This window comes from Cimex lectularius, unplaced genomic scaffold, assembly GCF_000648675.2.
Source record: "Cimex lectularius strain Harlan isolate CLEC.00 unplaced genomic scaffold, Clec_2.1 scaffold82, whole genome shotgun sequence".
Taxonomy (NCBI): domain Eukaryota; kingdom Metazoa; phylum Arthropoda; class Insecta; order Hemiptera; family Cimicidae; genus Cimex; species Cimex lectularius.
In genome coordinates this window covers 1,016,546-1,042,786 of record NW_019392695.1, presented here as the reverse complement: position 1 = coordinate 1,042,786, position 26,241 = coordinate 1,016,546, and the positions used below count along the sequence as shown (strand labels likewise).

At 32.0% G+C, this 26,241-nt stretch overlaps 2 protein-coding genes across 4 annotated transcripts in view; one reads left to right on the top strand and one right to left on the bottom strand.

Annotated features, from left to right (window-relative positions):
• Positions 1–19,437, top strand: part of LOC106664083 (la-related protein 1) — a 55,651-nt gene extending 36,214 nt beyond the window's left edge. For 2 of the 3 annotated variants that reach the window (XM_014389464.2, XM_014389466.2), the window contains exons 2-21: positions 8,912–8,979; positions 9,500–9,562; positions 9,836–10,007; positions 10,062–10,163; positions 10,296–10,429; positions 10,512–10,633; positions 10,713–10,902; positions 10,977–11,253; positions 11,319–11,423; positions 11,513–11,562; positions 11,789–11,949; positions 12,066–12,276; positions 12,429–12,593; positions 12,651–12,865; positions 14,317–14,471; positions 14,581–14,725; positions 16,417–16,526; positions 16,662–16,792; positions 16,874–17,072; positions 18,067–19,437. In XM_014389464.2, the coding sequence (XP_014244950.1) occupies positions 8,912–8,979; positions 9,500–9,562; positions 9,836–10,007; positions 10,062–10,163; positions 10,296–10,429; positions 10,512–10,633; positions 10,713–10,902; positions 10,977–11,253; positions 11,319–11,423; positions 11,513–11,562; positions 11,789–11,949; positions 12,066–12,276; positions 12,429–12,593; positions 12,651–12,865; positions 14,317–14,471; positions 14,581–14,725; positions 16,417–16,526; positions 16,662–16,792; positions 16,874–17,072; positions 18,067–18,164 (2,873 nt within the window). In that variant the 3' untranslated portion in view covers positions 18,165–19,437. The remainder of the gene's footprint in view (positions 1–8,911; positions 8,980–9,499; positions 9,563–9,835; positions 10,008–10,061; positions 10,164–10,295; positions 10,430–10,511; positions 10,634–10,712; positions 10,903–10,976; positions 11,254–11,318; positions 11,424–11,512; positions 11,563–11,788; positions 11,950–12,065; positions 12,277–12,428; positions 12,594–12,650; positions 12,866–14,316; positions 14,472–14,580; positions 14,726–16,416; positions 16,527–16,661; positions 16,793–16,873; positions 17,073–18,066) is intronic. The other variant, XM_014389465.2, reaches the window with a different exon arrangement.
• Positions 19,438–20,275: 838 nt separating this feature from the next.
• On the bottom strand, positions 20,276–25,729 carry LOC106664084 (tctex1 domain-containing protein 1-like). The gene is made up of 3 exons (XM_014389467.2): positions 24,897–25,729; positions 24,510–24,709; positions 20,276–21,498 (listed from the first exon to the last, which is right to left on the bottom strand). The coding sequence occupies exons 1-3, from the start codon at positions 25,029–25,031 to the stop codon at positions 21,333–21,335; spliced, it is 501 nt and encodes a 166-aa protein (XP_014244953.1). The 5' UTR covers positions 25,032–25,729; the 3' UTR covers positions 20,276–21,332.
• Positions 25,730–26,241: the final 512 nt, after the last annotated feature.

Below are 26,241 nucleotides of genomic sequence, written 5' to 3'. Positions count from 1 at the left end.
AGACTCATCTTTAAGAATAAAATTGTGTTTTTGATTTATAAGGTAGAAAAAGAAGTTCATCGAAATAGGACTGTAATGTTGCATACACAGATATTAGGTAGGTCAACCATTCGTAGGCAATAGGATAAGACATATGAATGTTTGTGGTCTGAATTCAGTACCACACAGAAAGGAGTACTGAAACAGTTATTATTCATTATACGCTTATTTTTGCACACGTAGCAAAATAGGTAAGGTAAGTGAGATGGACGGGACCAGACTGGTTGGGCGATCGGTTTCCATTGTTGATACTGGTGTCCTTCATAACCTGGAACTGCTGCTTCTGGATCACCCTGGATTTTTCCAATATTGTATATAAAAAGCCGTTGTTTCTCGCAAATGTGATGTAAGCTCAAACTTCTCTCGCGAGTGCACTACTTATTTGTGTCGTTCTCATTGATCATTTCCAATATGGATCGGTGGCTGAAGTCTGGGTCTCTGAGGAAGGATGCAGTTTCTCGGCATAGCTAGGAAAGCGGCGAATTGGAATTGATTTTAACCTTCCGATGAGGACATTACTTTGTCGCCAAATGAAGAGTAGTGTTCAGATGAAGCATCCAGCATGCTCAAATTTTACAAGTCTCCGATTAGGTCGCGGCCATTGAGGTCAAAACTTTTCACAGTATTATGTAACGATATCAAAGTGAGGTGGCTGTCTCGTGTGAAAGCATTTTCACGATTTGGAATTACTTTCTGAGGTCTTTTTTCTGTTGACGGACCACAATGCCAAATTAGCCAACGTTTTCGATGATGAGAAATGACAATGTACACTGTCGTATTTATCATAAATTTGCATGAAAATGAACGAGATGTGCCTTTCTATGCAAGGCAACAGTATCACAACTTTCGATGCCAATGACAAAGTTCGCGCTTTCAAAAGGAAAACTCCATTTTTGGGTTGAATCTGTTGAGAAAGAAGAGGTGGAGTGTTTGTTTTCCTGGGTTATTAGTATTTTAAAAGAAAACAAACTGGAGCTTCCGATGAAATATGTGAACACCTTCGAAGTTTGAAGATGTCCGTTGACCACTACTTCCCAACTGCTCGAGATACAGTGCTGCAAGAATGTGAATAGGTGGTAAAACCGTTTTGAGTTTCGACAAAGCGAACCAGTCTATCTTCAAGTGAATATGAATATTGGATGGACATTATTTCAAACTCCACCTTGAAATCTGCTTTCGAGTCCGATACCCCATTTTTACGACTGAAATTTTCTATCTATACAGCCACCAAAGCCTAAATACCGAATCTGTCCCCACCTATCAAAAATTAAACCCAACATATCCATATCTTCCCATTAAATTCATTAATCATTAATGTTCAAATTATTACTTTTCAATTTGACTCGAGTTTTACCTTACATACTTACTGAAATGCCGTTCTGTCCAATTTTATTTTTGTGTTAATAAAGTTAAGTATGACAAGTTAATGTTTGTTTTCATAGTGTTAGGAGTGGACTGGCTAATTTATAAAACTTTTATTTATTTCATACACTTTATTTCTATAATTTCTCACACTTCCAGTTTTAGTAATTTTTGTACAGAAAGCAATTAAATAATAAAAAAAGCTTATATTCCTGAATTCACTCTTCTTTAGCTATATGCTAAAACTCGCTCTTCGCAATCACATTTTTTCTCCGCTCCACGAAAAAAGATCGTATCATGGATATGTAACCTGACCCTAACTTAACTCGTTCCCGAACCTAACCATAACTCTGCCTAACCTAACATATCCTCTACTGTCCCTAACCCTAATCGTACCTAGCTTAGCCTTTAATTTGTATTGTTCTTAACTTATAGTTCCTTCGTTCAGTTCAATTGACTGATGTTATCGACTGAACTGTTTTTGCATTTGAAGATAATATGGGTGGCAGTTTCTTTCAGAAGACCCATCTCTTTGATGGTGATGATGAGAAGTATACTAGGAAGCGGGGTTCCCCCCAGGCACAGTTTCTTTTATCTTATTGTATCAGGGTCCCTTAGTTCAGTTCGATTGATTCGATTCTTCTTTTAAAAAGCCAAAAAGATCAACTTGTCTTTTTCGTACTCTAGGTCTCCACGAGTATTCTGTGCATTCGAAGATATAAGTGGTAGTTTCTTGCCGAAGATTAAAAGTTCCATCTCTTTTATTCATGTCTTTGATGATGATAAAAGTATTCTAGGAAGTGGAGGGTTTTGAATTTCCCAGGCCATGCAGCCTCTTGTCGTACTGTACTTCTCCTAGTTCAGTTATCTCGATCCTTTTTTTTAAGAAGTAGTAGGTCATAAATTGTCATTCCTGCCTTTGTCAGGATAGTAATTTCTTCTCAAAGTCCAGAAGTCCCATCAGTTTGAAGATTATGATGTTGATGATAAAAGTATTCTGTGAATCGGGGATTTTGAATTTCCCAAGTCATTCGGCCTCTTGTCGTATTGTACTTCTCCTAGTGCCTTAGTTCAGCTCGGTTGACTCGATCCGTGTTTTAAGAAGTGTAGGTCATCGACTGTCATTCCTGCCATCTTGGTACCATGTCAGAGTTGCAGTTTCATCACGAAGTCCATAAGTCCCGCCTCTTTGTCTGGTATTTTTGATGTTGATGCGAAGAATACTAGGAAGGGGGATTTTTGTCGTATTGTACTTCTCCTAGACCCTTACTTCAGTTGAATTGAGTCGATCCTTCTTTTAAAAAGTAGTAGGTCAGCGACTGCCATCAACGTTAAAGCTGGTTTTGTTTACCCCTTAATAAAGTTAAATGATATTAATTAGAACTGCCTAACGGTTTAAAAAAAATGTTATAAATTAAATTGAACTTTAAATGTTGACGCGTGTACGACACTAAACCAGAAAATGATCTAATACCTGTAGAAGCTTGCAACAGACACCGTCGTTGTGCACGTCGCCCTTCCCTTTACGGATTTTGTATTTCACTTTTTTATTTGTAATATCAAATGTCAAAGATCGCTCACACTAGGTCGCTTTTAATGTCTCGAGTTTTATTTCACACTTCGGACGATATTGTAATCAAATCCGATCGAGAACGAGGATCGGGGTTTTGGCCGGCACCCACTCGCGGGCCCAATATCCCTAAGGCAAAATTGGCCGCAAGCCAGTAAATGACAGGCGGTCCTCGTGTGGCCTAAACTCAATTCGCTTCTTATGGTTTTCCACACCTAATCTCTTTTTCCATTTTTTCCTTTACTTTTTGACTCTGTGCGTACACCTGCGATATAAATTCAAACGGGAGTCCAAATTGACACTTTTTTCTTTTTTAAATCGTGGGCGTTTTCCAATAAAAATAACGGTTGCATTCATAAATTGAATATGACCGAGGCTTGCTTTAGCCCCCAAACCATAAAGTAATACAGTCTTTATAATCCGTACCTACAAAAATTTTATTTATGCAGTACAAAATTTTTTTCAACTGCCCTCCACCCTTGACAAATGTGAACCCTCAGTGCATTTCAAAAGCAGTTACTGTTTAACCAGTTTAGTTATGTAATCCTGCAGGTGTGTAGGGTTTCTAGCACCGCACTTGTTATTTAACACTTTTATTGCTCGCAGTTGCAAACAATTCATTTATATTTGTTTGTAAAATACTCATTTTATCTCAGGAAGATATCTTAGTGATTTTTACGTAGATCAGTTAACCCAGTGTTGTTATATAAAAGATGATTTTTTTCCCTTTTTAGCGCCTGTTGAAAATCTGTTTTGACATTCTGCGTTGTGTGCTCTGTAGCGTATAAATAGTTTGTGTAGACTATATTGAGTATTACTTAAATTTATTGTTCGATAGTTGCCTATCCATCTTGGTCTGCTATCCTCACTGATTTTTGTTGGTTCACACCATGCACGATCTCATAATTAAAAATTCACCCCACAAAAATCATTGAGGTTGGTGAAATGCTCAAACATGATTGAACCAACAAAATAATCAGTCAAGATAGACAAACCAAGATGGTAGGTAACCACGTATCAAACAATATGTTTATCACCCTACAGACTGCAAGATAATAACCCAGAGGGGTAGTCACTGGCATAATATCAAAAACCCTGGTGACTGCCTAATTGTGTGAATGTATTTTTTTGCGTGGTTAAGTGTGTATGGACTTGGTCTGTATAGAATATAACTCAAGATGTTAATGCATGATCTTTACTGTGTGAATGTATCTATTGGTGTGAATGAAAAGTCAGATTGGAAATCGCCTTGCCGAGTCCCCAACCGCAGGTTTAGGCTGTACATAATTTTGTGGTGGGATCTCAGCAATATATCAAAAACATTTGAGATCTTCAAAACTTAGGGCAATAGCCCTAGCTCGGCAGGGAAAAAAATGGGAAATTTATTTTTTTATAACCATCATACGTTAATTTTTGCCAGTGCCAATAAATATGCTGATATTTTTAAAAATTCCTTATTTATATGTACAAATATTTCTATTTGATTGGGTCCAAACGCTTTCAATAAAATAAAATTTGTAATACTTTTTTCAATACATGATGGTACATTAAAATGAAATGGTCAGTCAATTCAATAAAAAGTAACCATCCTTTGCTGCATAAAAATTTCCAAAATTTAATTCTTTACCGATTTGCTGTATACTGACTGTACGTGTTTGCCTTGCATTTAGGCATCTGTAGGCCGGTTGTTTTTCATCTTAAAACCGTCAAATAAGTGCAAACGAATATGAATGCATCGTTTAGGAGTTCTAATATTGCATGATTTAGCAATTAATGCTTGTTTGATTATTTGGAGATGGTGAGATGTGGTCTGGTGTGACGTAGGTTTTACAAAAACATTTTCTTTATCGTGCCAACGTTTCAATCTTTACTGAGATCATCTTCAGGGCCTGGGATTTATAAACATTGTTTAAATTATAGATATACATGTAGGATGTGACAAAAGTGAATTTATACAATGCTAGAAAGTTTATACTCAAAGTATTTGTACTCACTCAAAGTGTTTGTGTGTTTGTGAGTACAAACCTGCATCTCATGATATCCAAATAATCATTAATTAACTAACAGTCACTAAACACCACACAAGCTTGTTTGATTGTTCAAAGTAAGATAGTAAAAATAATAAAAAATAAAATTAAACTTGAATTAACCCAAAATACAGTAGTTTTGGATGTTTTGACACAGGAACTTGTTAGTACTTAGTAATTACTAATTATTCAAATCTTCCTCTGAGGCATTGTATCAATGAATAAATAAATTCTTTAAATTTTGTGGATTGCTCTTGTCTGAGATACAAGTCGTTTGCTTTCCATTTAAACACAATGGAAGGTTTTCCTTCTATCTTCGATGTGCTACGTTAATGGAGAAAGCAATTTTCCAACCAATTTGTTTATGTGATAACTTAATAGCTTTTCTTTTTGTTGTTTCTCTTATTAAGTTATTGATTAGTTGTATTGCTGTTGGGCCATTAGAAGGCGAGTAAAATTAACTATTTATTTTTTATTTGTCCTGTGAAGTTTTGGCGCCCTATTTAGGCAGTTTTATTATCTGCATGTGTGTTTTTATTTAATTATAAAAAATAAATGTAAATGTAGTTAATCCTAATGTGTGGTGTTTAGTGACCGTTAGTTAATGTTATTTGAAGATCGTGAGATGCGGTCTGGTGTGACGTAGGGTTTAGAAAAACATTTTCTAATTATCACACGTTTAGAAAAACATTTCGTTTCGATCTTTATTGAGATCATCTTCAGGGTCTGGGATTTATAAACAATAAATGTAGCCCTGAAGATGATCTTAATAAAGATCAAAACATTGGCACGATAAATAAAATGTTTTTCTAAAACCTACGTCACACCAGACTGCATTTCATGATCTTCAAATAATTGTTAATCCTAATGTAGAAGAGGCACAGTCGATTACAAGTGAACTCTAAAAAATATAACGATACATGGGTATATTTATTCTCGTTATATCTGGAATATTACACACAGGATGCTTCCAGAGTAAACTAATATAATGCTGGCTGGAAGTTCAATTTTACCCCACCTGGACAATTTCAATTTTTTAAAATGATAAATTTGCTTATCTGTTGGCCTGGCAGTTTAGCTCCCCTGAAAGTCATCACTTGAACGTGTTAATAGTTTTTTCAGTTTGATCGTTTCCAATCAATTTAGCCTGATTTCTTCACCGTTTTGGCCTATCAAATGCATCTAGCTTCTTTCCATCATGGGAATGGTGGGTTAGTGGACATACCAAAATGGTCGGAAACGACTATCGTAAAGAGGAAATCTCCCAATTCAAATTTTCAGCCACATCGCGAATTATTTTTTTGTTTAACATGTCCAGTATCATACTAATGAAATTATGTTTCTGCACCATGTGCCCCTCTTTTTGTTGTTATTTTTGCTATTTAATTTTAATTTATCTGAACTAATTTCATGTTCACAAATTCACTAAAATAGACACGGTCTAATATTAATAAATGAATTAGTTTTTAACAAATTTTTAAAATTATTGATACAAAAAATTACACTAATGAATTTCATTACAAAATACAAAAACAAGATAAATAAAAAGCAAACATAAGGATCTATTTACAGTTCGAGGACAAAATTTGTTCATCCAAAGCTTACAAACGGGATCTCGTATGCTTTTATTAGCCCCACTGCAAATTAGTAACCCAATAATTGCATATATTTCCTCATTATCAACATCGATTTACTTGGATAATCATGATTTGATTATTAATTTTCAATTTTGTACAGTCCTTGTTAATTAGTATATCGATGATTTCAGAGAAAAAAGTCAGCATGTATTATGTTCGACAACCTATTCCTTTGTCGTATTTCCTGTTGTGTAGTGAACAAAAACGTTTCGCCTTTAGATACATATATACTTTAGATCAATATTATTGAGATCCTCAAATTCCAATACATTATCTGGGTCAAAAGCGATTTCATCATTTTTTTTTTCCTTTTCGGTTTCATTCTTCTGTTTCAGTGCATTCACCAAAGACATTGCAAAAAGCATTCATCTTGTTCAAAACAATTTGCGATTAGTTTTGAATTTTTTAAAATTCTTCTCGGATGAGCAGACACTATATCCATTATAACAGGTACAGAAAAAGAAGTAGGTTCAGAAGAAATTCAGTAGCGAGAAATTTTTCCAGGACCTGGGTTGTTTCGTTCACACGATGCATTTTTTTCAAAACAACTATACTTATACAATACATATACATAAACAGTAAATATCATGAAAGTTCAAACGTCTGGGTCTAATTAAAAATAAATAAATAAATAAAATAAATAAATGGGGTCCCCTCTGGTTATTGTTAAAACAGTACAAGTTTAAGAGAAATTAACTTCATTATACACCTTTGAATTTTCAATTCAATTCAGTTTGAGCTAGTAAAACAATAATAAAAAAATATTAATTAGTCCTTCAGATATCGTGAGATGTGGTCGGGTGTGATGTAGGTTTCAGAAAAACATTTTCTTTATCGTGCCAACGTTTCGATCTTTTATTGAGCCCTGAAGATGATCTCAATAAAAGATTGAAACGTTGGCACGATAAAGAAAATGTTTTTCTGAAACCTACATCACACCCGACCGCATCTCACGATATCTGAATAACTATCGATTAACGGTCACTAATCTCTACACATTAATCAGTCCAGTCTAACAAAAGGAAAATATACCTTTTTACAATAGCATGTAATACAGTTTTTTCTTTAAATTAACCCTTTTTAACCTAAAATTAATCTTTTTTAACTTCACATTAACTCTCTTAACTTCAAATTAAAATTCCTAATTTCAAATTAACCCTTTTTAACTGCAAATAAATCTTTTTATCTGCAAATTAACCTGTTTTAACTTGAAATTAACCCTTTTTAATTTCAAATTAACCATTTCTTTAAAGCATTAAAAAACAAATACAGTATTTAAGAATTATGGGATTAGTCCGTTTTTGATTGACAAAAGGCCATAAAAGAAATACTGTAGGCTGAGGAGAAGAGTTATAGACAATAAATTATGTCAAACCAGGGTTACTGAATGATATATCATGTGAATATAATAGTTCAGGCAGATCTCAAAGATTTCTCTGATATTTACTAATATAATTTCTCTTAATTGTACATCTATAAATATGTACGCATCTATAAAATGGAAAATTGATTATTGAGTTTATTTAATTTTGGTCAGTGCAAAGCTTGGATTTTCACCCAATACGATGTCATATTTCAATATTTTTATGAGTTAATCATTAGTTTAGGGAAGTTTAGAGGAGGGAGAAAAGAGTGCTAGTGGGTTACTGGATGTAGGGGGAGACGGTTGTGCAATGCTAAGTCGCTATGGTCTGGAACAGGTTTTAGGTGAAATTTGGCCCGAGCTGCTTGTTACAACGACTGCCCGTTTTTGGGGGCTTAACCCACCGATACCGACAAAATCCCCACCATTTATTTCCTCACCAAACTTTTAATCAATTATATCTATATGCCATGTGACTAAAGAGATCCAGTTCTTTCCTTTTGTCTCGCTTTTGGTTTGGTGTTTAAACTTTAGACAATGGCATGAATTTGTGTAAACAAATATTTAACACTAATACATATGTTCCTTGTTGTCCTGATTGCTTGAAATATAAAGAAAAATGAACTAAGAAGACACTTGTTCAAACAAGCAGCTCACCGCTCCGACATTAACATTAAAACACCGAAAGATCACACATCATAAATAATAATTCAAGTCTTTTATCTTTTTAGGCGTTTCATAACTTTATGGATTCTTGTTTAGGTTTGAAAAACAATTAAATTAATCTAATAATGCATTAATGTTGTACAATTTAAGTGCAATAAAAATATGTTTGCTTAACAGTTAAAACTTAGTGATAAGCTTTTTTATGTCTTAATACATACATTATAATTAGTTTATTTTTTGCTTTCAGAAAATGGTACTTACGGCCAAACTGTGCCAGCAAATGCACCGAAGGATAAAAGAAAATTGTCTAAAAAGGTAGGCTACCCCAGTTTATTTCGTTATTCAGTGGTATGTAATTTTTAAGGAAAAAACTGTAATGTCAGAATAATAATTTGCTATCACGATATTTAAATTCTTTGTAGTATTTATGTGAAAACAAGTATATTTCTTGATATAGTTGATATCGAGTGTTTATTGTTAGTAATTTTACATTAAAATGTCAAAGAATTGTTATATTTCCAATATGAAACAGACTCTGAAATCAGTATTTGATGTCAAAAGTTTCAAGTATCTTGTGACTTATTAATAACGGTATCAAGGTCCTGATGAAGGGTATAAATTCTTCAGAAGCTTGATGAAGGATCTGAGGGTTTTTCTTTTATTTCAATTTTTTTTAATAATAAAAAATTACAATAAATATAGGAAGGATAAATATTTTCATGTAAAACATCTTGGTCAAGTGATACGCATCAGAATGCAAATAACAATTGTCCATAAAACCTAATAGAGTAATAAATTATATAAAATAACATTACAAAAACAAATTTTGTTGTAGGGAAGTGACTTCTCAGATGTTGAAGATTGGCCGTCATTAGGAAAAGTGACACATAGCATGACTGTAAGTACAAACGCCATGTTTTTACCTTTTTCTAAATTCATACTCACAAGTTCTTGTCAATTTTAAAGAATTATTTGACCAAGATTAAGAATATAGGTCCTATTTAAGCATAGTTAATGCTTCAATGAAATTGAATGAGAGTAATTGTGATTTTTTTAAAAAGAAGTCCAACTGAATCAACCTATTATTCTTAATTAATAAAATTTAAAAAAAATCTGACAAAAGTGAGAAAACATTATTAAAAAGTAATGCGTTTAATGATGATTTTTGTAGCAAAAAAAGCCTACGACTCCAGTTCCTCCTGCTGCCGCACCTGGAATATTAACCAAAAAAGAATTACCAACCGTGAAAGAGGAATCGACTAGTGGTGAGAATAATTCAACTGGAGGCGTAGATTCTGATCAGAATTCCAGTGAGAATGATAAAAAGAAAACTAAAAATAAAGGTAACTTATTTAAAAAAAAAAGTTTTATTTAGTATAATCATTCGCATGTTTCAGTCCTTTCCAAGCAAAAATGGGTTCCTCTTGAAATTGATATTAGCAAAGGAAGAGCAAAACGAGAAAGGTCTCCAAAGCCATATTTTAAAGAGAAAACAGCTGGTAAGCATCTTTTTTTTTAGTTTATGGCTTTTTTTTTACAACAGTTTATTATTGTTTCAATATGTAACCATCTGCTTTACAATAAACACACTTTGTCAAGACAGTGGTGTAAACTTTTGTTAATTGTACCAGTTAGGGAAAACGGTATGGTCAATCGAGGCCGAGGCAAGCATATAGAGAGAGGACGTGGCCGAGCACGAGGAGGAAGTGTCAGGCAAAAGTATCCCAATCCAGAATATTCAGACTATCCTACGGATTATACCCAGGTGTTTTATCATTTTTTTAATTTACAATGTTTTCTAATTTGCACAAGTGGAAAAGATTTAATATTCTTTTTTCTTTTTAAAGCTTCACAAATTTATTGAAAGTAGCGACTTTATGGTACCGTATTTTGGGACGTATTACTACGATAGTTCAAATTATAACAGCCTCGATGATCCAACTTTAACTGAATATCTCCGGAATCAAATGTAAGAAAAATTAATCAGTATTAATTAATCCTTGATGATTATTGATTTGGTTGTTAATAATATTAATTTTTTATTTCAGTGAATATTATTTTTCGGAAGAAAACTTAATGAAAGATTTGTTCATAAGGAGAAAGATGGATCCAAATGGTTATCTTCCTATTACATTAATTGCTTCTTTCCATAGAGTTAGGGCGCTTACTACAGACATGAACAAAATTATTAATGCTATCGTCTCCTCTGATCAACTTGACTTAGTTGATAATTTTAAGGTAATCTCCATTTTAAAGTTTTTTATATAAGTGTTTTATTGTAAGTGTTGGTATTTAGAAATAATTTCTTACAGGTGAGGACAAAGAACCAACCGACCAAATGGCCTATACCCGACACAGTTGGGAATCCGATATTTCTGACTCCTCAGCATCCTCTTGCTATGCATCCCTTAGGGGCACCGGTTATTCAAATGCCTGTCGTAAATACACAAACGAACTTAGTTAGAGGCAACAACGCTTTTCCTCTTCCAGTTGTTCCCCCTCCTGTCACATATTCCATCGGGAATGAAAATTTAAATCCAGAAGTGCCTGAATTCGTTCCAGTCCTTTCATCAGAAAACTCAATCGAAGGTAACACAAATAATGATGAATCATATATCCTAATTGTTATTGGTTTTGTTTGTTTATTTATTTAGATACAGTAGAAAATGAGAAAAATAAACTGGAAAAACCAAAGCAAACGGTTGACGGGAAACAATCGAAGGAAGAAAAGACAGAAAGCTTAGAAAAAAAAGTAGAAGGTAATTATATTATTTTCCATAAAACTAGAAGTTTATTTAACTTTTCATTTTTCTTCTTTTATTATAAATAGTTTATTTTTTCTTTCCAGAAGTTAAAACATCTAACGATGGCCCTCAGGATGAATTCGTTTGGAAAGAGGTATGGTGAATATATAAATGTCCTGTTTTTCACTTATTTTACTATTTTATTTTAATACTTGTATGCATCATGTATTGCAATTTATTTAGGAAAAAAAGTGGTCGTGTTTTCAATGAGTTTTTGTATATTATTTATACTTTTTGAGTTGGGATTTTCTTAGATGTCCCAGTCTCAACTAATTATAATTATATTATGGCATGAATGTCTTACACAATTTCACTTTTAGGTAAAAAGAAAATCAAAACCATTTGGGCCAAAAGTGTATAAACTTGAACAGAACAATTCTGAGCAACTGTCAAATCATGCGAAAGAAAGGGACGAACTTGATTTTCAGTTTGATGAAGAACTCGCCGTACCTGTTGGACGAATCAATAAATTTAGCGAATGGTAATTATTGCCATGTTATTTTTACAAACATTGTCTTAATTGATACACTAATGAAAATTTAAATTCATTGGCAATAAAGGTTATTTCAAAAAGGATTTTCTCAAATTAAATTGTAGGTCTGACGACGAAGATGACTATGAAATCAGTGATAACGAAATAAATAAACTTTTAATCGTTACTCAGACTTCACAGTCTTCTAGAGGGATAAAACACGAAGGACATGATAGAACAGGAGATTGGACTACTCGTGTGAAAATGTCACAGGATTTGGAACAAGCGATAAATCTCGGACTACAGTATTATGAGGAAAGCCTTTGGAATCAACGGGTATGGCTAATAAACAAATGTCTACAGTCATTTTCTAACATTAGAGAGTGCTATGTTAGCTTTAGGAAAAAAAATATTGTTTTCTGTTTTAGTAATTTTAAGTGTAATTGTTTGAATTGTCAATAGTAATAGCTATAATTTTAATTGTTAAGGTTTCATCTTCTTCCACTTATAAATCAGTACAAGTCATTGCTCCTGAAGACTTTGAGAGAATGGCTCCAAAGGTTCCTCGCAAATGCAATCAAGAGGTGCCACCTCCTCCTCCCCCATCTCTAAATATCCATGATTTTGAAGAAGACAATTCTACTGAAAATGAGGTAAATAATTTCATATAATACTAAAAAGAAACAGGAATTAGAATACAAATTTTTAAGGATGTTCCTGAGGTTACTGCTGAATCTCCTGAGAAGGGAACAGATAAAAATCGAGGACTAAAATCAGCGCGGTTCTATGCTGTAGTTAAAGATCCTGAAAGACCTGAGAAAGGTTATAAGCGGAAAACGAGACATAGCCAAAATCCTCCCGTTGAACACCATGTTGGCTGGATTATGGACGTAAAGGAGCATCGACCACGGACAACGTCAACTGGGTTTGTTTTTATTATGGTACTAAATTGATTAAAAATGTTAGGATTTAGATTATACTCTTTTGAAATCTTTGTACAGTTGAAAAATAATTTATAAAATGCTAACGATTTCATAGCATCAGAAAAAAATGAAACCTTGACACTCAGCTAATTACTTGTCAAAATAGTCTTACGTAGACTTAAAATATATTTATGTACTTAGAAGTTTTTAAATTTGTTTTATTTAAGTAGGTTTATATTTTTAAAAGTAACAACACTAAAAGTGTACACTGTGGAATCCTGTTATTCTGAACAAATTTTGGTTGGGAGAGAGGAAATTTTTAGTTTAGAAGATACGGAATTTTAAATGATATTAATGGACAGCCAGTGAATGCATCCAAAATTTCCTGAGAAAAACATCCTTGAAAATATTTTGTGTGCCAGTGAACAAAAATATTCTGGATAAAAATTCTTGATCCTTTCTGAATGTTTCAGTCGGCAGAGAGGAAATTTTCATTTTGAAAATGTGGTATTTTAAATTATATTAACGAACAGCCAGTGAAGGCATCCAAAATTTCCTGGAAAAACACCCTTGAAAATATTTTGTGTGCCAGTGCACAAAAATATTCTGGATAAAAATTCTTGATCCTTTCTGAATGTTTCAGTCGGCAGAAAACAACAACCTGACTATGACAGACCTGAAATATTTTCACAAGGGCACAAAGAAATTCTGGGTAAAAATTCTTGGTCCTCTCAGAACGTTTTGGACTGACAGATGTGTTTCAACTTGTATATCTGAAAATCTTATATATTCTCAGTTGTGGGTTTTTTTAAAAAACAATATAAGTAAAAATTGAAGATAGTGAGAAGCCGAAATGCATCCAACAAACCTAAATTGTGAGAATAAATAGACCCAAATGATCCAAAACGACTTCACTACACTCTTACCCTTGTCCCACTTTTTTTTCTCATAAATTCCAGTTTATTTTTCACCTTGTTTCGAGTCACTACCACACCTTTTATTATTTCCAGTTATTCGGCAAATCCAAATTTTTCCTAATTCGAACAAAGCTCGGTTCCAATCAGTTCAAACGAAACAGGTTTAGTGCTCTTCCTCATTAAGTGTAAAATTCAATTAATAAATTAGCCCACATTCTAAAATATGTGTGCATATCAACTTTCAGGAGATATATTTTTTTTGTCTTATTGACTGTTGTTTTGGTTGGTACAATATTTATTCTAGTGACAATGATCAACATTTTAAACATTTTAAATAAGGTTTACTTAGACCACCCTTCATGAGATAAAAAAAGAAGTATGAGCAATAAATAGTTTATACAATTGCTTTATTTTTACACTTTCTCATTAATTAAAAATAAAATATAATTAATGTTTTATCATGTATTCATCATTGATTTTTCTTAATGGAATTCTCATTTAATATTCATTGTGTTAATTCTGTAACTTTGTTCCAGAAGTAGTACAGGCACAAGTCCCAATGATGGTTATCTGTCTGGAAGTAGTGCGCCAAGTTCATTGCCATCATTTCAACATCCCTCGCATTCGTTGTTGAAGGAAAACAATTTTACCCATCAAGTATATCACAAATATCACTCAAGATGTTTGAAAGGTACGCTTACAAACAGTAACATTTGTAAACTGAAACTTCTGTATAAATTAATAAAATTGAAGTTTTAGCGAAAAATATAATGCTAATTCGTTTTGATCTGTTTTTACAGAAAGGAAACATCTCGGCCCTGGGCAATCGCAAGAAATGAATACATTGTTCAGATTTTGGTCGTTCTTTCTTCGACAACATTTTAACCAAACAATGTATAAGGAATTTAAACGCTTGGCATTGGAAGATGCAAAGCAAGGTTTCAGGTAATGTATATGCAATACAAAATAATTCATACAGTAAACTGATTGTCAAGAGTTTAAACTGGAACTGAACACTAAATGTTTTTACTTTTCCTAGGAACATATTTGTTACATTATAATAAATTGAAGAATAAATAAATATATTAATATTGCATTGTGCCATTAAACCTAGGAAATTAAAGCAAGAACAGCTGAATGGAAGCTCATTTTTAACAAGAAAAACTTGCATAAAAGGAATAGTTAAGCTTTTTCCCATCAAATTGACCCTTTTTAATTTCAAATTACCTCTTTTTCACATAAAAACTTTTCTATTTTGAATTAACTTTTTTTATCTTCAAATTAACCATTTAATAGTGATTTAACTGGTTTTACCTTAAAATTAACTAGTAAGTTAGAGATCAGGGATGCAGTCAACAAAAAAAAAGTAAGTTTTGTAACTTATGCCAAGCTTTCAGCCTTTATTGAGGTCTTCATCAGGGCTCTACAAATAATAACAACGTTTATAATTAATAAATAATAAGTAACAATAATATTTATTAATTATAAACGTTGTTATTTCTTGTAGAGCCTTGATGAAGACCTCAATGAAGGTTTAGAGCTTGGCATAAGTTACAAAACTTACTTGTTTTTGATGACTGCATACCGGAGCTTGAACTTATTAGTGATATCCTGACGGTCGATTCATCCTTCCTTCCTTAAAAATTAACCCTTTTTAAATAAATATAATAATAAAATAAATAATAAATTAGTTGTTTTTAATTTCAAATTAATCCTCTTTTTATAACATGTAATGTAAGCATGTAAAGTAAAATTCCTGCATTAAAAAAAAAATTGTATATATTTTTTAAATATAAAACAATTGTGCACTTAATAAAAAATATTCAAATTTCTCAACTAAAAGAAGACTCCTTCATTTTTATATTTTATTTTATATAATTTTAAATTTCATAACATTTTTTCAAATATAGAATTTTTACTTAATTTTGTTTTAAAGAAAGGATTATTTTGGCATTAAAAAGTGCTAATTTCAAATTAAAGAGGGTTAATTTGTTGGGAAATTGCTATACTATTCCATATATTCAAGTTTTACGTGACAACTGCAGGAATTTTACTTTACGTGCTTACACTTTTTTATGTTTTCAAGAAAAGATTAATTTGAAATTAAAATGGGCTAATTTTATTTAAAAAAAGGTTAATTTAAAGGTAAATCAGGTTAGTTTGCTATTAAAAAGGGTTAATTTGACCGGAGAAAGCTATATTTCTGTTACAACTTCACAACGAACCTTTTAAATATATTACAATTAATTAAGGTTTTTGGTTGAGATAAAAAAGTCAATGGCACAAGCGGGATTCGAACCCACGATCTTCGGCTTGATACGCCGCTGCTCTACCACTTGAGCTATCGTGACCTCGATCCACTCGGACACCAACTTCCAATCTCAACCCCACCTTTTGAGTTTTCCCTCCTTTTTACCATTTTTCAAATGTGTAATCGGTTTGGATTCTCAAATTAATTAATAATTAATTAATTGTAATATATTAATTGGTCAAGCGGACCACAAAATTAGTGAACTTTTAAATATATTTTATCAATGAAAAATTAGAAAACTTTAAACTAATTTTCAAACTATTGCCAACCAATGCTTTATTTTATTTAATTATTGTCTTAAATTACATATCGTTTTTGTTTGTAGGTATGGTTTAGAGTGCTTGTTTCGCTATTACAGCTATGGGTTAGAAAAATTTTTTAGACCACAGTTGTACCAAGATTTTCAGATGGAAACTATGGCAGATTACGAAAATGGTAAGATAGTAAGAGTCCTTATAGATAATAGACTCCCAGCCTCAAGTCCCAGCTTATACCGAACACTTCCCTTTTCCCAAAACCACTTGATGTGTTCAATATTGTTTTCTTTATTGCATGACTTAATTTTTATAGGACAACTATACGGTTTAGAAAAGTTTTGGGCATTTTTGAAGTATTATAAACACAGCTCAGAACTAACAGTGGACCCTAAACTAAAAGGATACCTATCCAAATTTAAGAGTATCGAAGATTTTCGTATTGAAGTATGCTTAATTTAAATAAACTTAATTCCCTTTCTTGTAATGAAATGTTATCAGTTATAAAATTGAACTTTTTTTTATCAGGCAAATGAAGATCAAACTACATGTGGGCCTTTACCCAGTGATCGCCGGAGAAATCGTTGTGTCAGTGAAAGTGACACAACACGAAGAAGAGAAGATGGGCAATGCATGAATAAATCTTATTACCAAGCGAGAAACAGGGCAGGTTCTATTGGCTCTGGTAGATTTGTTTCATCAGGACGACACCGGGCTGATTCTTTAAGTATGGCTATACTTATAAGTTTAAAAAAAAAATATGTATATAAATAAATAAATATGTTAATATTCCACGAAATGCATATACAGAGGCACATGCATGCGTAATATTTATTTTACTATTATCTAACTTTTACTTTAACACAATTCTGTTGCTCTATCAGAAAATGATAAACATAAATTTCTGAGAATTTTGGCTTCTTACAAGATGAGGTGTATAGCAGTTGGTAACACTGATTTTAATTAATTGTTTTTCGTTGATACTACGTCGAAAATACACTGATGGACAGATTTAACACACCACTAAATCTATTACATTAAAATTAAATCCACATTAGTTACAGGTAATTAGGAGCTATCATAATCAAAAATAAATAGTAAATAATGGCGTATTTACGTCCTTTATGTACTTTTGTACTGATTAATCCCATTTGCACAGAAAACTCTAAAGGGTGCTAAAAATGAATCTAATTGTTTTTTTTTTTTTTTTGCTTTACTGAATGCATGGTTATGTTTTTGTAACTTTTTATATATCATGTAATACAATCCTGCATAATATTTTATTATCCTCGATAAAGAAATGAATTGACTGATATATAATAATCTTTTAAAATATGTGCAGAACACAGAAACTTTTTTCTCAGTACCATTGGCAACAATGCTTATACGTGAGCGTAGTATTTTTTGGCCGTGTCGCAAAAAATAAAAAAATAAATTAAAAAAATCAGGAAAATCTGTGATCCCACATCTGTAGCCATGACACGTTTTGCTGATTAAATATAATATTGTTCAATTCACAGTTTTAGAAGCAGAAAAATGATTAAAGTTGCTATACATTTAATGCATGCTAACAATTCTTTTGAACTAGAAAGTTTCTTCTCTACTCAATGCTGTTTTATTTTATTTTCGTTTTTTTGGGTGGTTGTGATAATAGAAAATCCGTTATCCATTGTGTCAAATAAATTGCGTTTTTTATTAAATTTTGCATTTTTTCTCTCAAGATTGTGACCACTTCAAGTCAAAACCTCGGGAGTGGACTAGTCAGGAATCAAGGACCCGTTCAAGTCATCATAAGCATCTTTCAAATGAGAACATTTGATTTTTTATTAGAAAAAAAGACTGTCAAAATCCTTATAGATATAATTGTGATCATCCATCAGAAAATTTAAAAAACTACTGACATAATTTGTTCCTACAAAGCCATATATATTTTTCTTCTTTCATTTTTTCTTTCTTTGAATTTGATTTTTTTTTTGTTTTTTTGGATGGATAATCTAATTGAAATCTGCAACATAGAAATGATCATTAAATTTTGTTACCGTTGTTGATTAGTGTGTTAAGATTAATCTTGGTCTAAAATATTGTGTATATATATATTATAGTTATATACTATATTATATATATAATGAATAGTAATAATAATAAAATAAAGCTAAAGCAAATCGCTCAAGGCATTCGTACAAAAATTTGTGTTAATATGTTAAAGTATAACATTGCATTTGATTATATAATAATTGGTGGTTTAAAAAAAGAAAAAAGCAAAAAGAAATTAAAAAACCACCGCACACCTTGATTTGCCCAATTTGTAAATATGTGTTATTTTTGTTTATAAATAACAAAACTAAGAAAATTAATACTTTTAAAAATAAATTTTACTCTTTGGTTTGTTATATGTATAGATGTAGGATGAAGGGTGTTCTAGTTAAAAAAAGATACAAATCTACCTAGATGAGATCTTAAATAACTGATGTCACAGATTCACACTGTAAAATGATGGTGGGGAAAAAATTGCCTTAATTTATCATAACATCTATTGTATTATGTAGTTTTGTATAATATAAAATCTTTTCTTTTTTATACAAAAGTTTAAACATATTTGGAACAGAAATGTTAATGGTGTTGGAAGTAGGAAATTTTTGGTTTTAACAGTTGATTAAAATCTGGACAAAAAGGCCACACACACAAATGATCTCTCCAATATTGACAGATTTAAAAAATTAAATAATAACTTAAAAAAAGGAACATTTCTGTTCGCCCTGTATGCTCTTATTTCCAATGTGTGTGTAAAAAAAAAAAATTGGTTCACTCAGTGGCAGTCTTTTTGATGTTTTATTATCATGAATAGTGTATAATATTATACTATGTATATAATATGTAATAAATATGTTTGGTAGCCAGTGAAAGCCACTTATAATTATTTTTGTATGAAAAGTATATATAATATGGTACTGTGAAAAAAAAGTTAATATTTCCGTACTACTTACAAAATTCTGCAGTCTTCCCATTTTTGTTTGTTTTGGTGAAGGGTTCTTTTAATCTGTAATTATGTATTTATACAGTAAATGACTGTGTTTGCTATTTTATAATGTAAATCAGAGGGTTTTTTTAAAAATTTACTTTGTAATTAGTTCTATTCTCCACTGAATTCTAAAATGTAGGCTGTTTGCCCTAATCTCAAGGGATAATGAATAAGACTTAACTGCTAACTCAGAATATTTTTGTGTATATATTGACATTTTATTACACATTAGCTTTCTAGACATTTTCTATGTTAATGTGAGAGACAATAGATGTGACTTTTTTTCATATAACTGGATAGTCATTCAGAAAATTATTTAAAGCCTTGTTATGCAACTGGTTGCAATCAATTATCATACAATTTTATTACGTAAGTTTTATTATACTGTCGCTAAACAAAATATATCATTGCGCCTGTTTAATTTTTATGAAATAAGTTTTTTTTAAAGACAGTTTAAATTTTTATTTTATTTTAAGCAATATCGCTGGATACAATTCTATGAATGAAATATTGTAGAATTCAGGAAATGTGCCCTTGGAAAGGGTAAGAAAACAGATAACAAACTTGCATATGATTTTATATACATGAAAAGTCATTTTTCTAAGTGTTGTACTGAATTTTTGAAGTATAAATTATTTTTTAAATTTAATAATTAACTGAGATTTTAATTAGATAAAAGTTTTCTATTAATTTTATTTATAAATTTTGAGACAAAAGTAAACCAATAAATCATTATAATTTTTTTTTTAAATATCAAATGTTTGTTCCTCATTTTGTCTTTTTAATAATTTTTTTTTTTTTTTAAGTTTGAATAGAATAAGCTGTTTATGCCAAATCCAAAAAAATAAATTAAAAAAAAATAATGGTGAGGAACTGATATGTACATTATTCACTCCATAAAATTGCATATCTACCAGGTTTCATCATAAATTATCCTTGAGTTTTCCTCGTTATGTTATATTTTATTTTTTGTTAATTTTTAAAAAGTTTGTATTTTGTTAACACGTTTATTATTTAATTAATACCATAGTGTAGAACAGTACTTAAAAATGTTAAATGAAATAGAACATAAATCTACCAAATGCCCCGTGGAAATGAAATATTAGTGTTGTGAACGATGTGATTCAGTACAACACAATTTATTATCTAAAATAAGTGATGACTTAATTTTCCACGTATCATATATTTTTACTCTGTATTTATGCAGGAATTATACATAAAATAAAATATATATAGTTTTCTATAAATTTATTTTCATTGAGTTCATTTATTTAAAAGATCTTAAATGGCAATAATGGCCGAAGATCATATCCATTATGTTCTTTGAATTAGCATTCTTTATTTTCAACTATATTAACCTTTTTGTAGTTACTAGTCTGATGTATTTTATGTGTCGAACATTATATATTATTCATGTGTGCACATTTAATAGTATACATTGACTTTTCTTTGTTTTCAAGGATTAATTTTGTTAAGCAAAAAGGAAAGATTTATCTCTATGTTGGGACTTTTAGTTTGGGTTGGGGTTACTATTAACGTTAAGTTCTATTTTCTTTATTCTTCTTTTTTTCTTTTTTTTTTTAAACATTAAGGCATTTGTGAAATAAATTTGTGTTACAATGTTTGAGTATGTATAAAAATAGTCATGTTAATATAAGCAACAAACAAAACAAAACAAAAAAAAAATAAATAAAAATAAAATAAAAAATAAATAAATAAAAATAAAAACATATTTAGTCACAGATTTTGTTGTCTTATTCATTTCCTTAATTCACAATGGCCTTTACCTTTATCCAGGATGACATAGACACCATTCGATGACTTAACCTGATGAAGCATAACTTGCCGGTATTGTAGTGCACTTCCGTTCTTTGGACTGAAATTTTCTGGGTACTTTATAGTGTAAAGGAAGGGAAAAATAGAAAAACATGCAAACAAGCGATTAAAGTATTAAACACTTGTAATAATTTATTCATGATATACTCCGAAAACATAAGCGGCTACAAACAAATCAAACTTGTCAAAAGTATACAAGCTAAAATTGTCTCTTTCAGGATCCCAAAGAAAGGAACATATTGAATGTATACCTTGTAAATTTTTTTGCACTATTTCCACACCGCATATGAGTTTGTACCTAAGAACAGAAATGTAATTTGTTACACTATAAAATCAGGTTAAATAATAAAGTTATATGAAAAAAAAAGACCTCTTTTCAATCTCTTTATACCATCTTTTATTATAACCTTATTCGTTGAGAAAGCACGCCTTAAAAGTATTAAGTATAAAGAGGGCACCCTGACATACACATCTGGATGGACTTGACTCTAGGGTTTAAAAACAACTTTTTTTCAGAGTAAAGGAAGTGAAATGTGGATATGACAATGCTTGTGAGACTTCCAAGCAGCAGCTAATGAATGTGCAGCACTCATCTATTTTTGAGGAGTTCAACCTGAGAATTACAGACTTATTGAGATGACAAGCTATATTTGCTTCATTGGTCTGCTGATTGGACAGTCTACATTGCGGATAGCATGAGTGCTATGGTTAACTAACTGTTTCCATTAGGAGTAATCACTGCTTCAACAATGCTCCTAACTTCCATGCAATAGCCAATGAACTAGCAGCATTCCTTTATTATTGTTTGTTAGTAAATAATGTAATTATTAAAAATTAAACTATTAATTGTAATATTTAGTGATTAATTCTATTTTTTTTCTATGTCGACCTAAAATTGAAGTCAGACAAATCTGACTCCCATGCTGTAAATTTACTTTTATAGTATATTATGAAATATTTATAACTTTTTTGCAATAAAGCATATATTATTATTATTATTTAAGCTGGGGCTCAACCACTGAATATAGAATATCTCAATTGTAAAGGAACGAACAGCAAATGCAGCCACAGGCAGCAGAGTTCTTTTAAAAGCTATTAGCTACCACATCCATCTGGGTGGTCAACTCTTTCATGAACACTCATAGCTCCAAAACAATGGCTATTCTCAGGGAAAGTACATAACCTCAGTCACTAAAGTGGTGATCCCAATGTGATCATGTGCCTTGGAACGTTTTTAGTTATAGGAGGGAAGACACCATTTTCGATTCATTGACCTACTGTTTGGTCAGTCTCCATTATTAAGGAGTGCTATCTGGTGACCGCTAGTGGTTAACTAAAGTTTTCACTAAGTGCCTCAACTGCTTCAACAATGGTTACAACTTTCAAACAATATCCAATGAACTAACAGAATTTCTTTATATAAGCAGGAGCTCCACTTGAGAGCAGATTGCAGACTTATTGGTAAGAACAGGCTACACTAGGTTCATTGGTTTCCATCATTGATGATATCTACATGGTGACTGCCTGTGGTTAGTTAACCGTTTCTATTAGGAGTCATCACTGCTTCAACAATGCTTCTGACTTCCAAGCCATAGCCAATATACTATCAGCATTCCTCTTTACAAGCAGGTCAACCAGTAAATATAGGATATCTCAACTGTAAAGGAGCGGACAGCATTTGCTGTTGTTGGAATTTGCGGTATTTGTGGCTGCAGAGTCCTCATTGTACACTTGATAGCTGCACCTATCACATACAATCACTACTCTCACTATCAACATCAGCTACCACATCTGACTTGGTCATCGACTCCTGCCACGACACTCAATAGACTCATTGTAACATGTCTACCAACATTGGCATATGTATTTCTTGGCAGTCTCAGCAGCAATAAAACATTGATTCTTTGTTCACTTTTGAGTTCAAGACATATTATACTGACTTATCAGATGCAAAATCATAGGCGATGGATTAACTTTCTTGTGGATGCCTCGGCATCATGGAATACAGAGAAATGAAGAAGCAGACATAACAAATTACATATCCAGCATAATTTACATGTATTTATGTTGTAATGTCAAACTGTTCCTGTAAGTTTCTTGAACTTACTACATGTAATAGAAAAGAAATGAAGAGGACGAAACAGAGGATGCAGTGGAGAATGCAAGGGATTTGTGCATATGGCAATATAGGCGGAGTTGTTACCTGCAATGCCACCATTAGACTATAGTCCATTTTAGCAGCATGTTTTTCAACCTGTATAGTTTAGGAGCTATTGGGTGCTGTGATGGGTATTGGCGAGCAGGATGGATGTTTTGTAGCTGTCAGCCGATGAGGTTGTAGAGGATGCATTGAGTTGAGCTGTTAAAAGGAACCTATTCTCTTTAGCTGGTGTGTGCATGTGTGGCTTGTTCCTTTAGAGTTGAGATCTCATAGACGAAACTGCTCTAAATAAGTTGAGCACTGGTTGATCCATGTGGGTGTTGCTAAGTTCATTGGCTGTTGCTTGCAATTCGGAAGCATTGGTAAACTTTAGTTAACCATAGGCACTACATAGCTCCTCTGGTGATGGAGATTGCCCAAACTGCAGGCAAATGAATCGAAGATCGGGTGTTCCTCCAGTCACTTAAAATATTCACAGGAACATATATTGGGGTCACCACTTTAGTGGCTGATGTTGTGTGACTCTGAGAATGACTGTTGTTGTTTTAGAGCTATGAGTGCTCATGATAGATGTACAGCTGAAGTTGGTAGTGAGTCCTTTGTGCAGCTATCGAGTATGCAATGAATCGAGCTTTTAAAAGAACTCTGTTGCCTGTGGCTGTTACTTGCGGTTCGCTCCTTAAGAGTTGAGTTTTATATTCAGTGGTTCAACCTGTACTTATATAAAGCAATGCTGCTAGTTCATTGGTTGTTGCTTGGAAGTCGGAATCATTGTTGAAACAGCGTTCACTCCTAATGGAAAAGGTTAGCTAACCCAGCATTCACCACATAGCTATCCTAAATGACGGAGGCTGCTCAAACAGCAGATCAACGAATGAAATGTGGCCTTTTTTAGACGAATCTGTGACTGTTCTCAGGATATAAAGAGGAGTCCTGCAAGTTCATTGGCTGCTGCTTGGAAGTCAGAAGCATTGTTGAAGCAGTGGTAACAGCTAATGGGTACTCACAGGCTACACTTGCCTCAGCATATCTTTTTCATAGTTTCTGCTTTATTTTTATCTTATTTGAAATTGAAAAAGGTCATTTTTATAGACGTTCTAATATTTCTAATGTACATATTACAGGTTTATATTATATTATTATAATACCTTTCGAAATTGAGCGCTTTAACTTTTGTCCTTATTTCAGAAGAAAACTTTTTACAAAGTTCAGCAGCCTCTTTAGGATTATAATAAAAGCCATCCATTCCTTCAAGAATAATTTCTTCCATTATTTTGTAAACTGTCTGTGTTCGAAACGGGTTTCTCGATTCTAGGCGAAACGTATAACCTTTTTTGATGGGTATTTCCTTGGAAAAAAAATGCAGTGAACTTTAGAGAATTCAATTGTTTTTGTAAGTTTTATTGTACGAACTTTTTAACGTAGGTATGCAAAAATCTCAAATTCTTGTTATATTTGTTTAACAAAAAGTGGGTCAAAATAATTTTAATACAATTTTGGTTAACATTGTTTATATTGAAAATTGTTTCACTTACTTCACTAGCTTCCTTTTTCTTTTTCGCCAGTTGCTCGAGAATGTGTGCTTGTTCTAACACTTGCTTGGCCAAGGCTTGTGTTAGACTCGGTTTGCGACGTTTTTCCATGACTGATACCAAAGAACAAGTTGCCATAGGAGGGCATAAACAGGTCTAGGCACTACTGCGCCTATTGATTCCGTCTAACTTTGTACAATAAAACGCTTATATATGGTCATATATATAGTTTTGCATGTATTAAATTAGTTTTTAAAAAGGAACACTATTTATTATATTAAATAGCAAGGAAATACAAAACTGGAATAACCAATTCCAATTTGGGAATCTTCGGTCTATATTCGATTAAAGTCCGGAACGGATTGAATAAAAAATATTAATATTAGCAAAGGCTTGGGGATGTAACGAAGGAAGGATTTCTTGGAAGCGAACACGTGCAGATGTGATAAGGGAGGAATGTGAAGGGTTGCAACAGATAATGGTCAAGCGAGTATGTAACACCTCCCCCTTTAAAAGACAAACTTCCTCCTGGCAGTTGGACCTTAAGATTCCCTATTACAGTATTATCATACAATACTACAATAAGCTACATATTACCTTCATTACATACATTGTTTATAATTCCCATGATTCAAGTCATATTCATAATACAATATAATTCAATAATATACGATTATAAAACATTAAGTTTATTTAATTCGATTTCTTCCATATTCGAATCTGTTTTAACATCTTTTGAATTTATGCTGTTTATTTTATTTCGACAAATTTCAAACTTAAGCATACAATAAATAATTATAAAAATAATAATTAGTACAACGATTATCATCATACAATACAATTCAATTCACTAGTTTCGTGGTCCGCTTGACCAATTAATATATTTCAATTAATTAAGGTTTTTTAGTTGAGATAAAAAAGTGAGTGTCACGAGCGGGATTCGAACCCACGAATTCAAAAGGTGGGGTTGAGATAGGAAGTTGGAGTCCGAGTGGATCGAGGTCACGATAGCTCAAGTGGTAGAGCAGCGGCGTAACTAGCCGAAGATCGTGGGTTCGAACCCCGCTCGTGCCATTGACTTTTTTATCTCAATTAAAAACCTTAATTAATTGTAATATATTAATTGGCCAAGCGGACCACGAAATTAGTGAAATTAATAATAAATTTGATAATGTATTAATTAATTAGTTTATTAACAATTATTATTTCATATTTTAAAAAATCTGGAAGTAATTGAAGAACATTTTTTTATATTTAATTTTACATTACTTTTAATTTTAACTGTAATTAATTTTCATGTGGTATTTGAGATAAGAATCAATTTTATATTTTGAAAAAATATTCAAAT

Coding starts and splice junctions, on each gene's coding strand:
- LOC106664084 (XM_014389467.2), bottom strand. CDS start 25,031: ATGGCAACTTGTTCTTTGGTATCAGTCATGGAAAAACGTCGCAAACCG. Junction 24,710..24,896: donor AGAAAAAGGAAGCTAGTGAA/GTAAGTGAAACA, acceptor TTTTTTTCCAAG/GAAATACCCATCAAAAAAGG. Junction 21,499..24,509: donor AAAGCGCTCAATTTCGAAAG/GTATTATAATAA, acceptor TTCTGTTCTTAG/GTACAAACTCATATGCGGTG.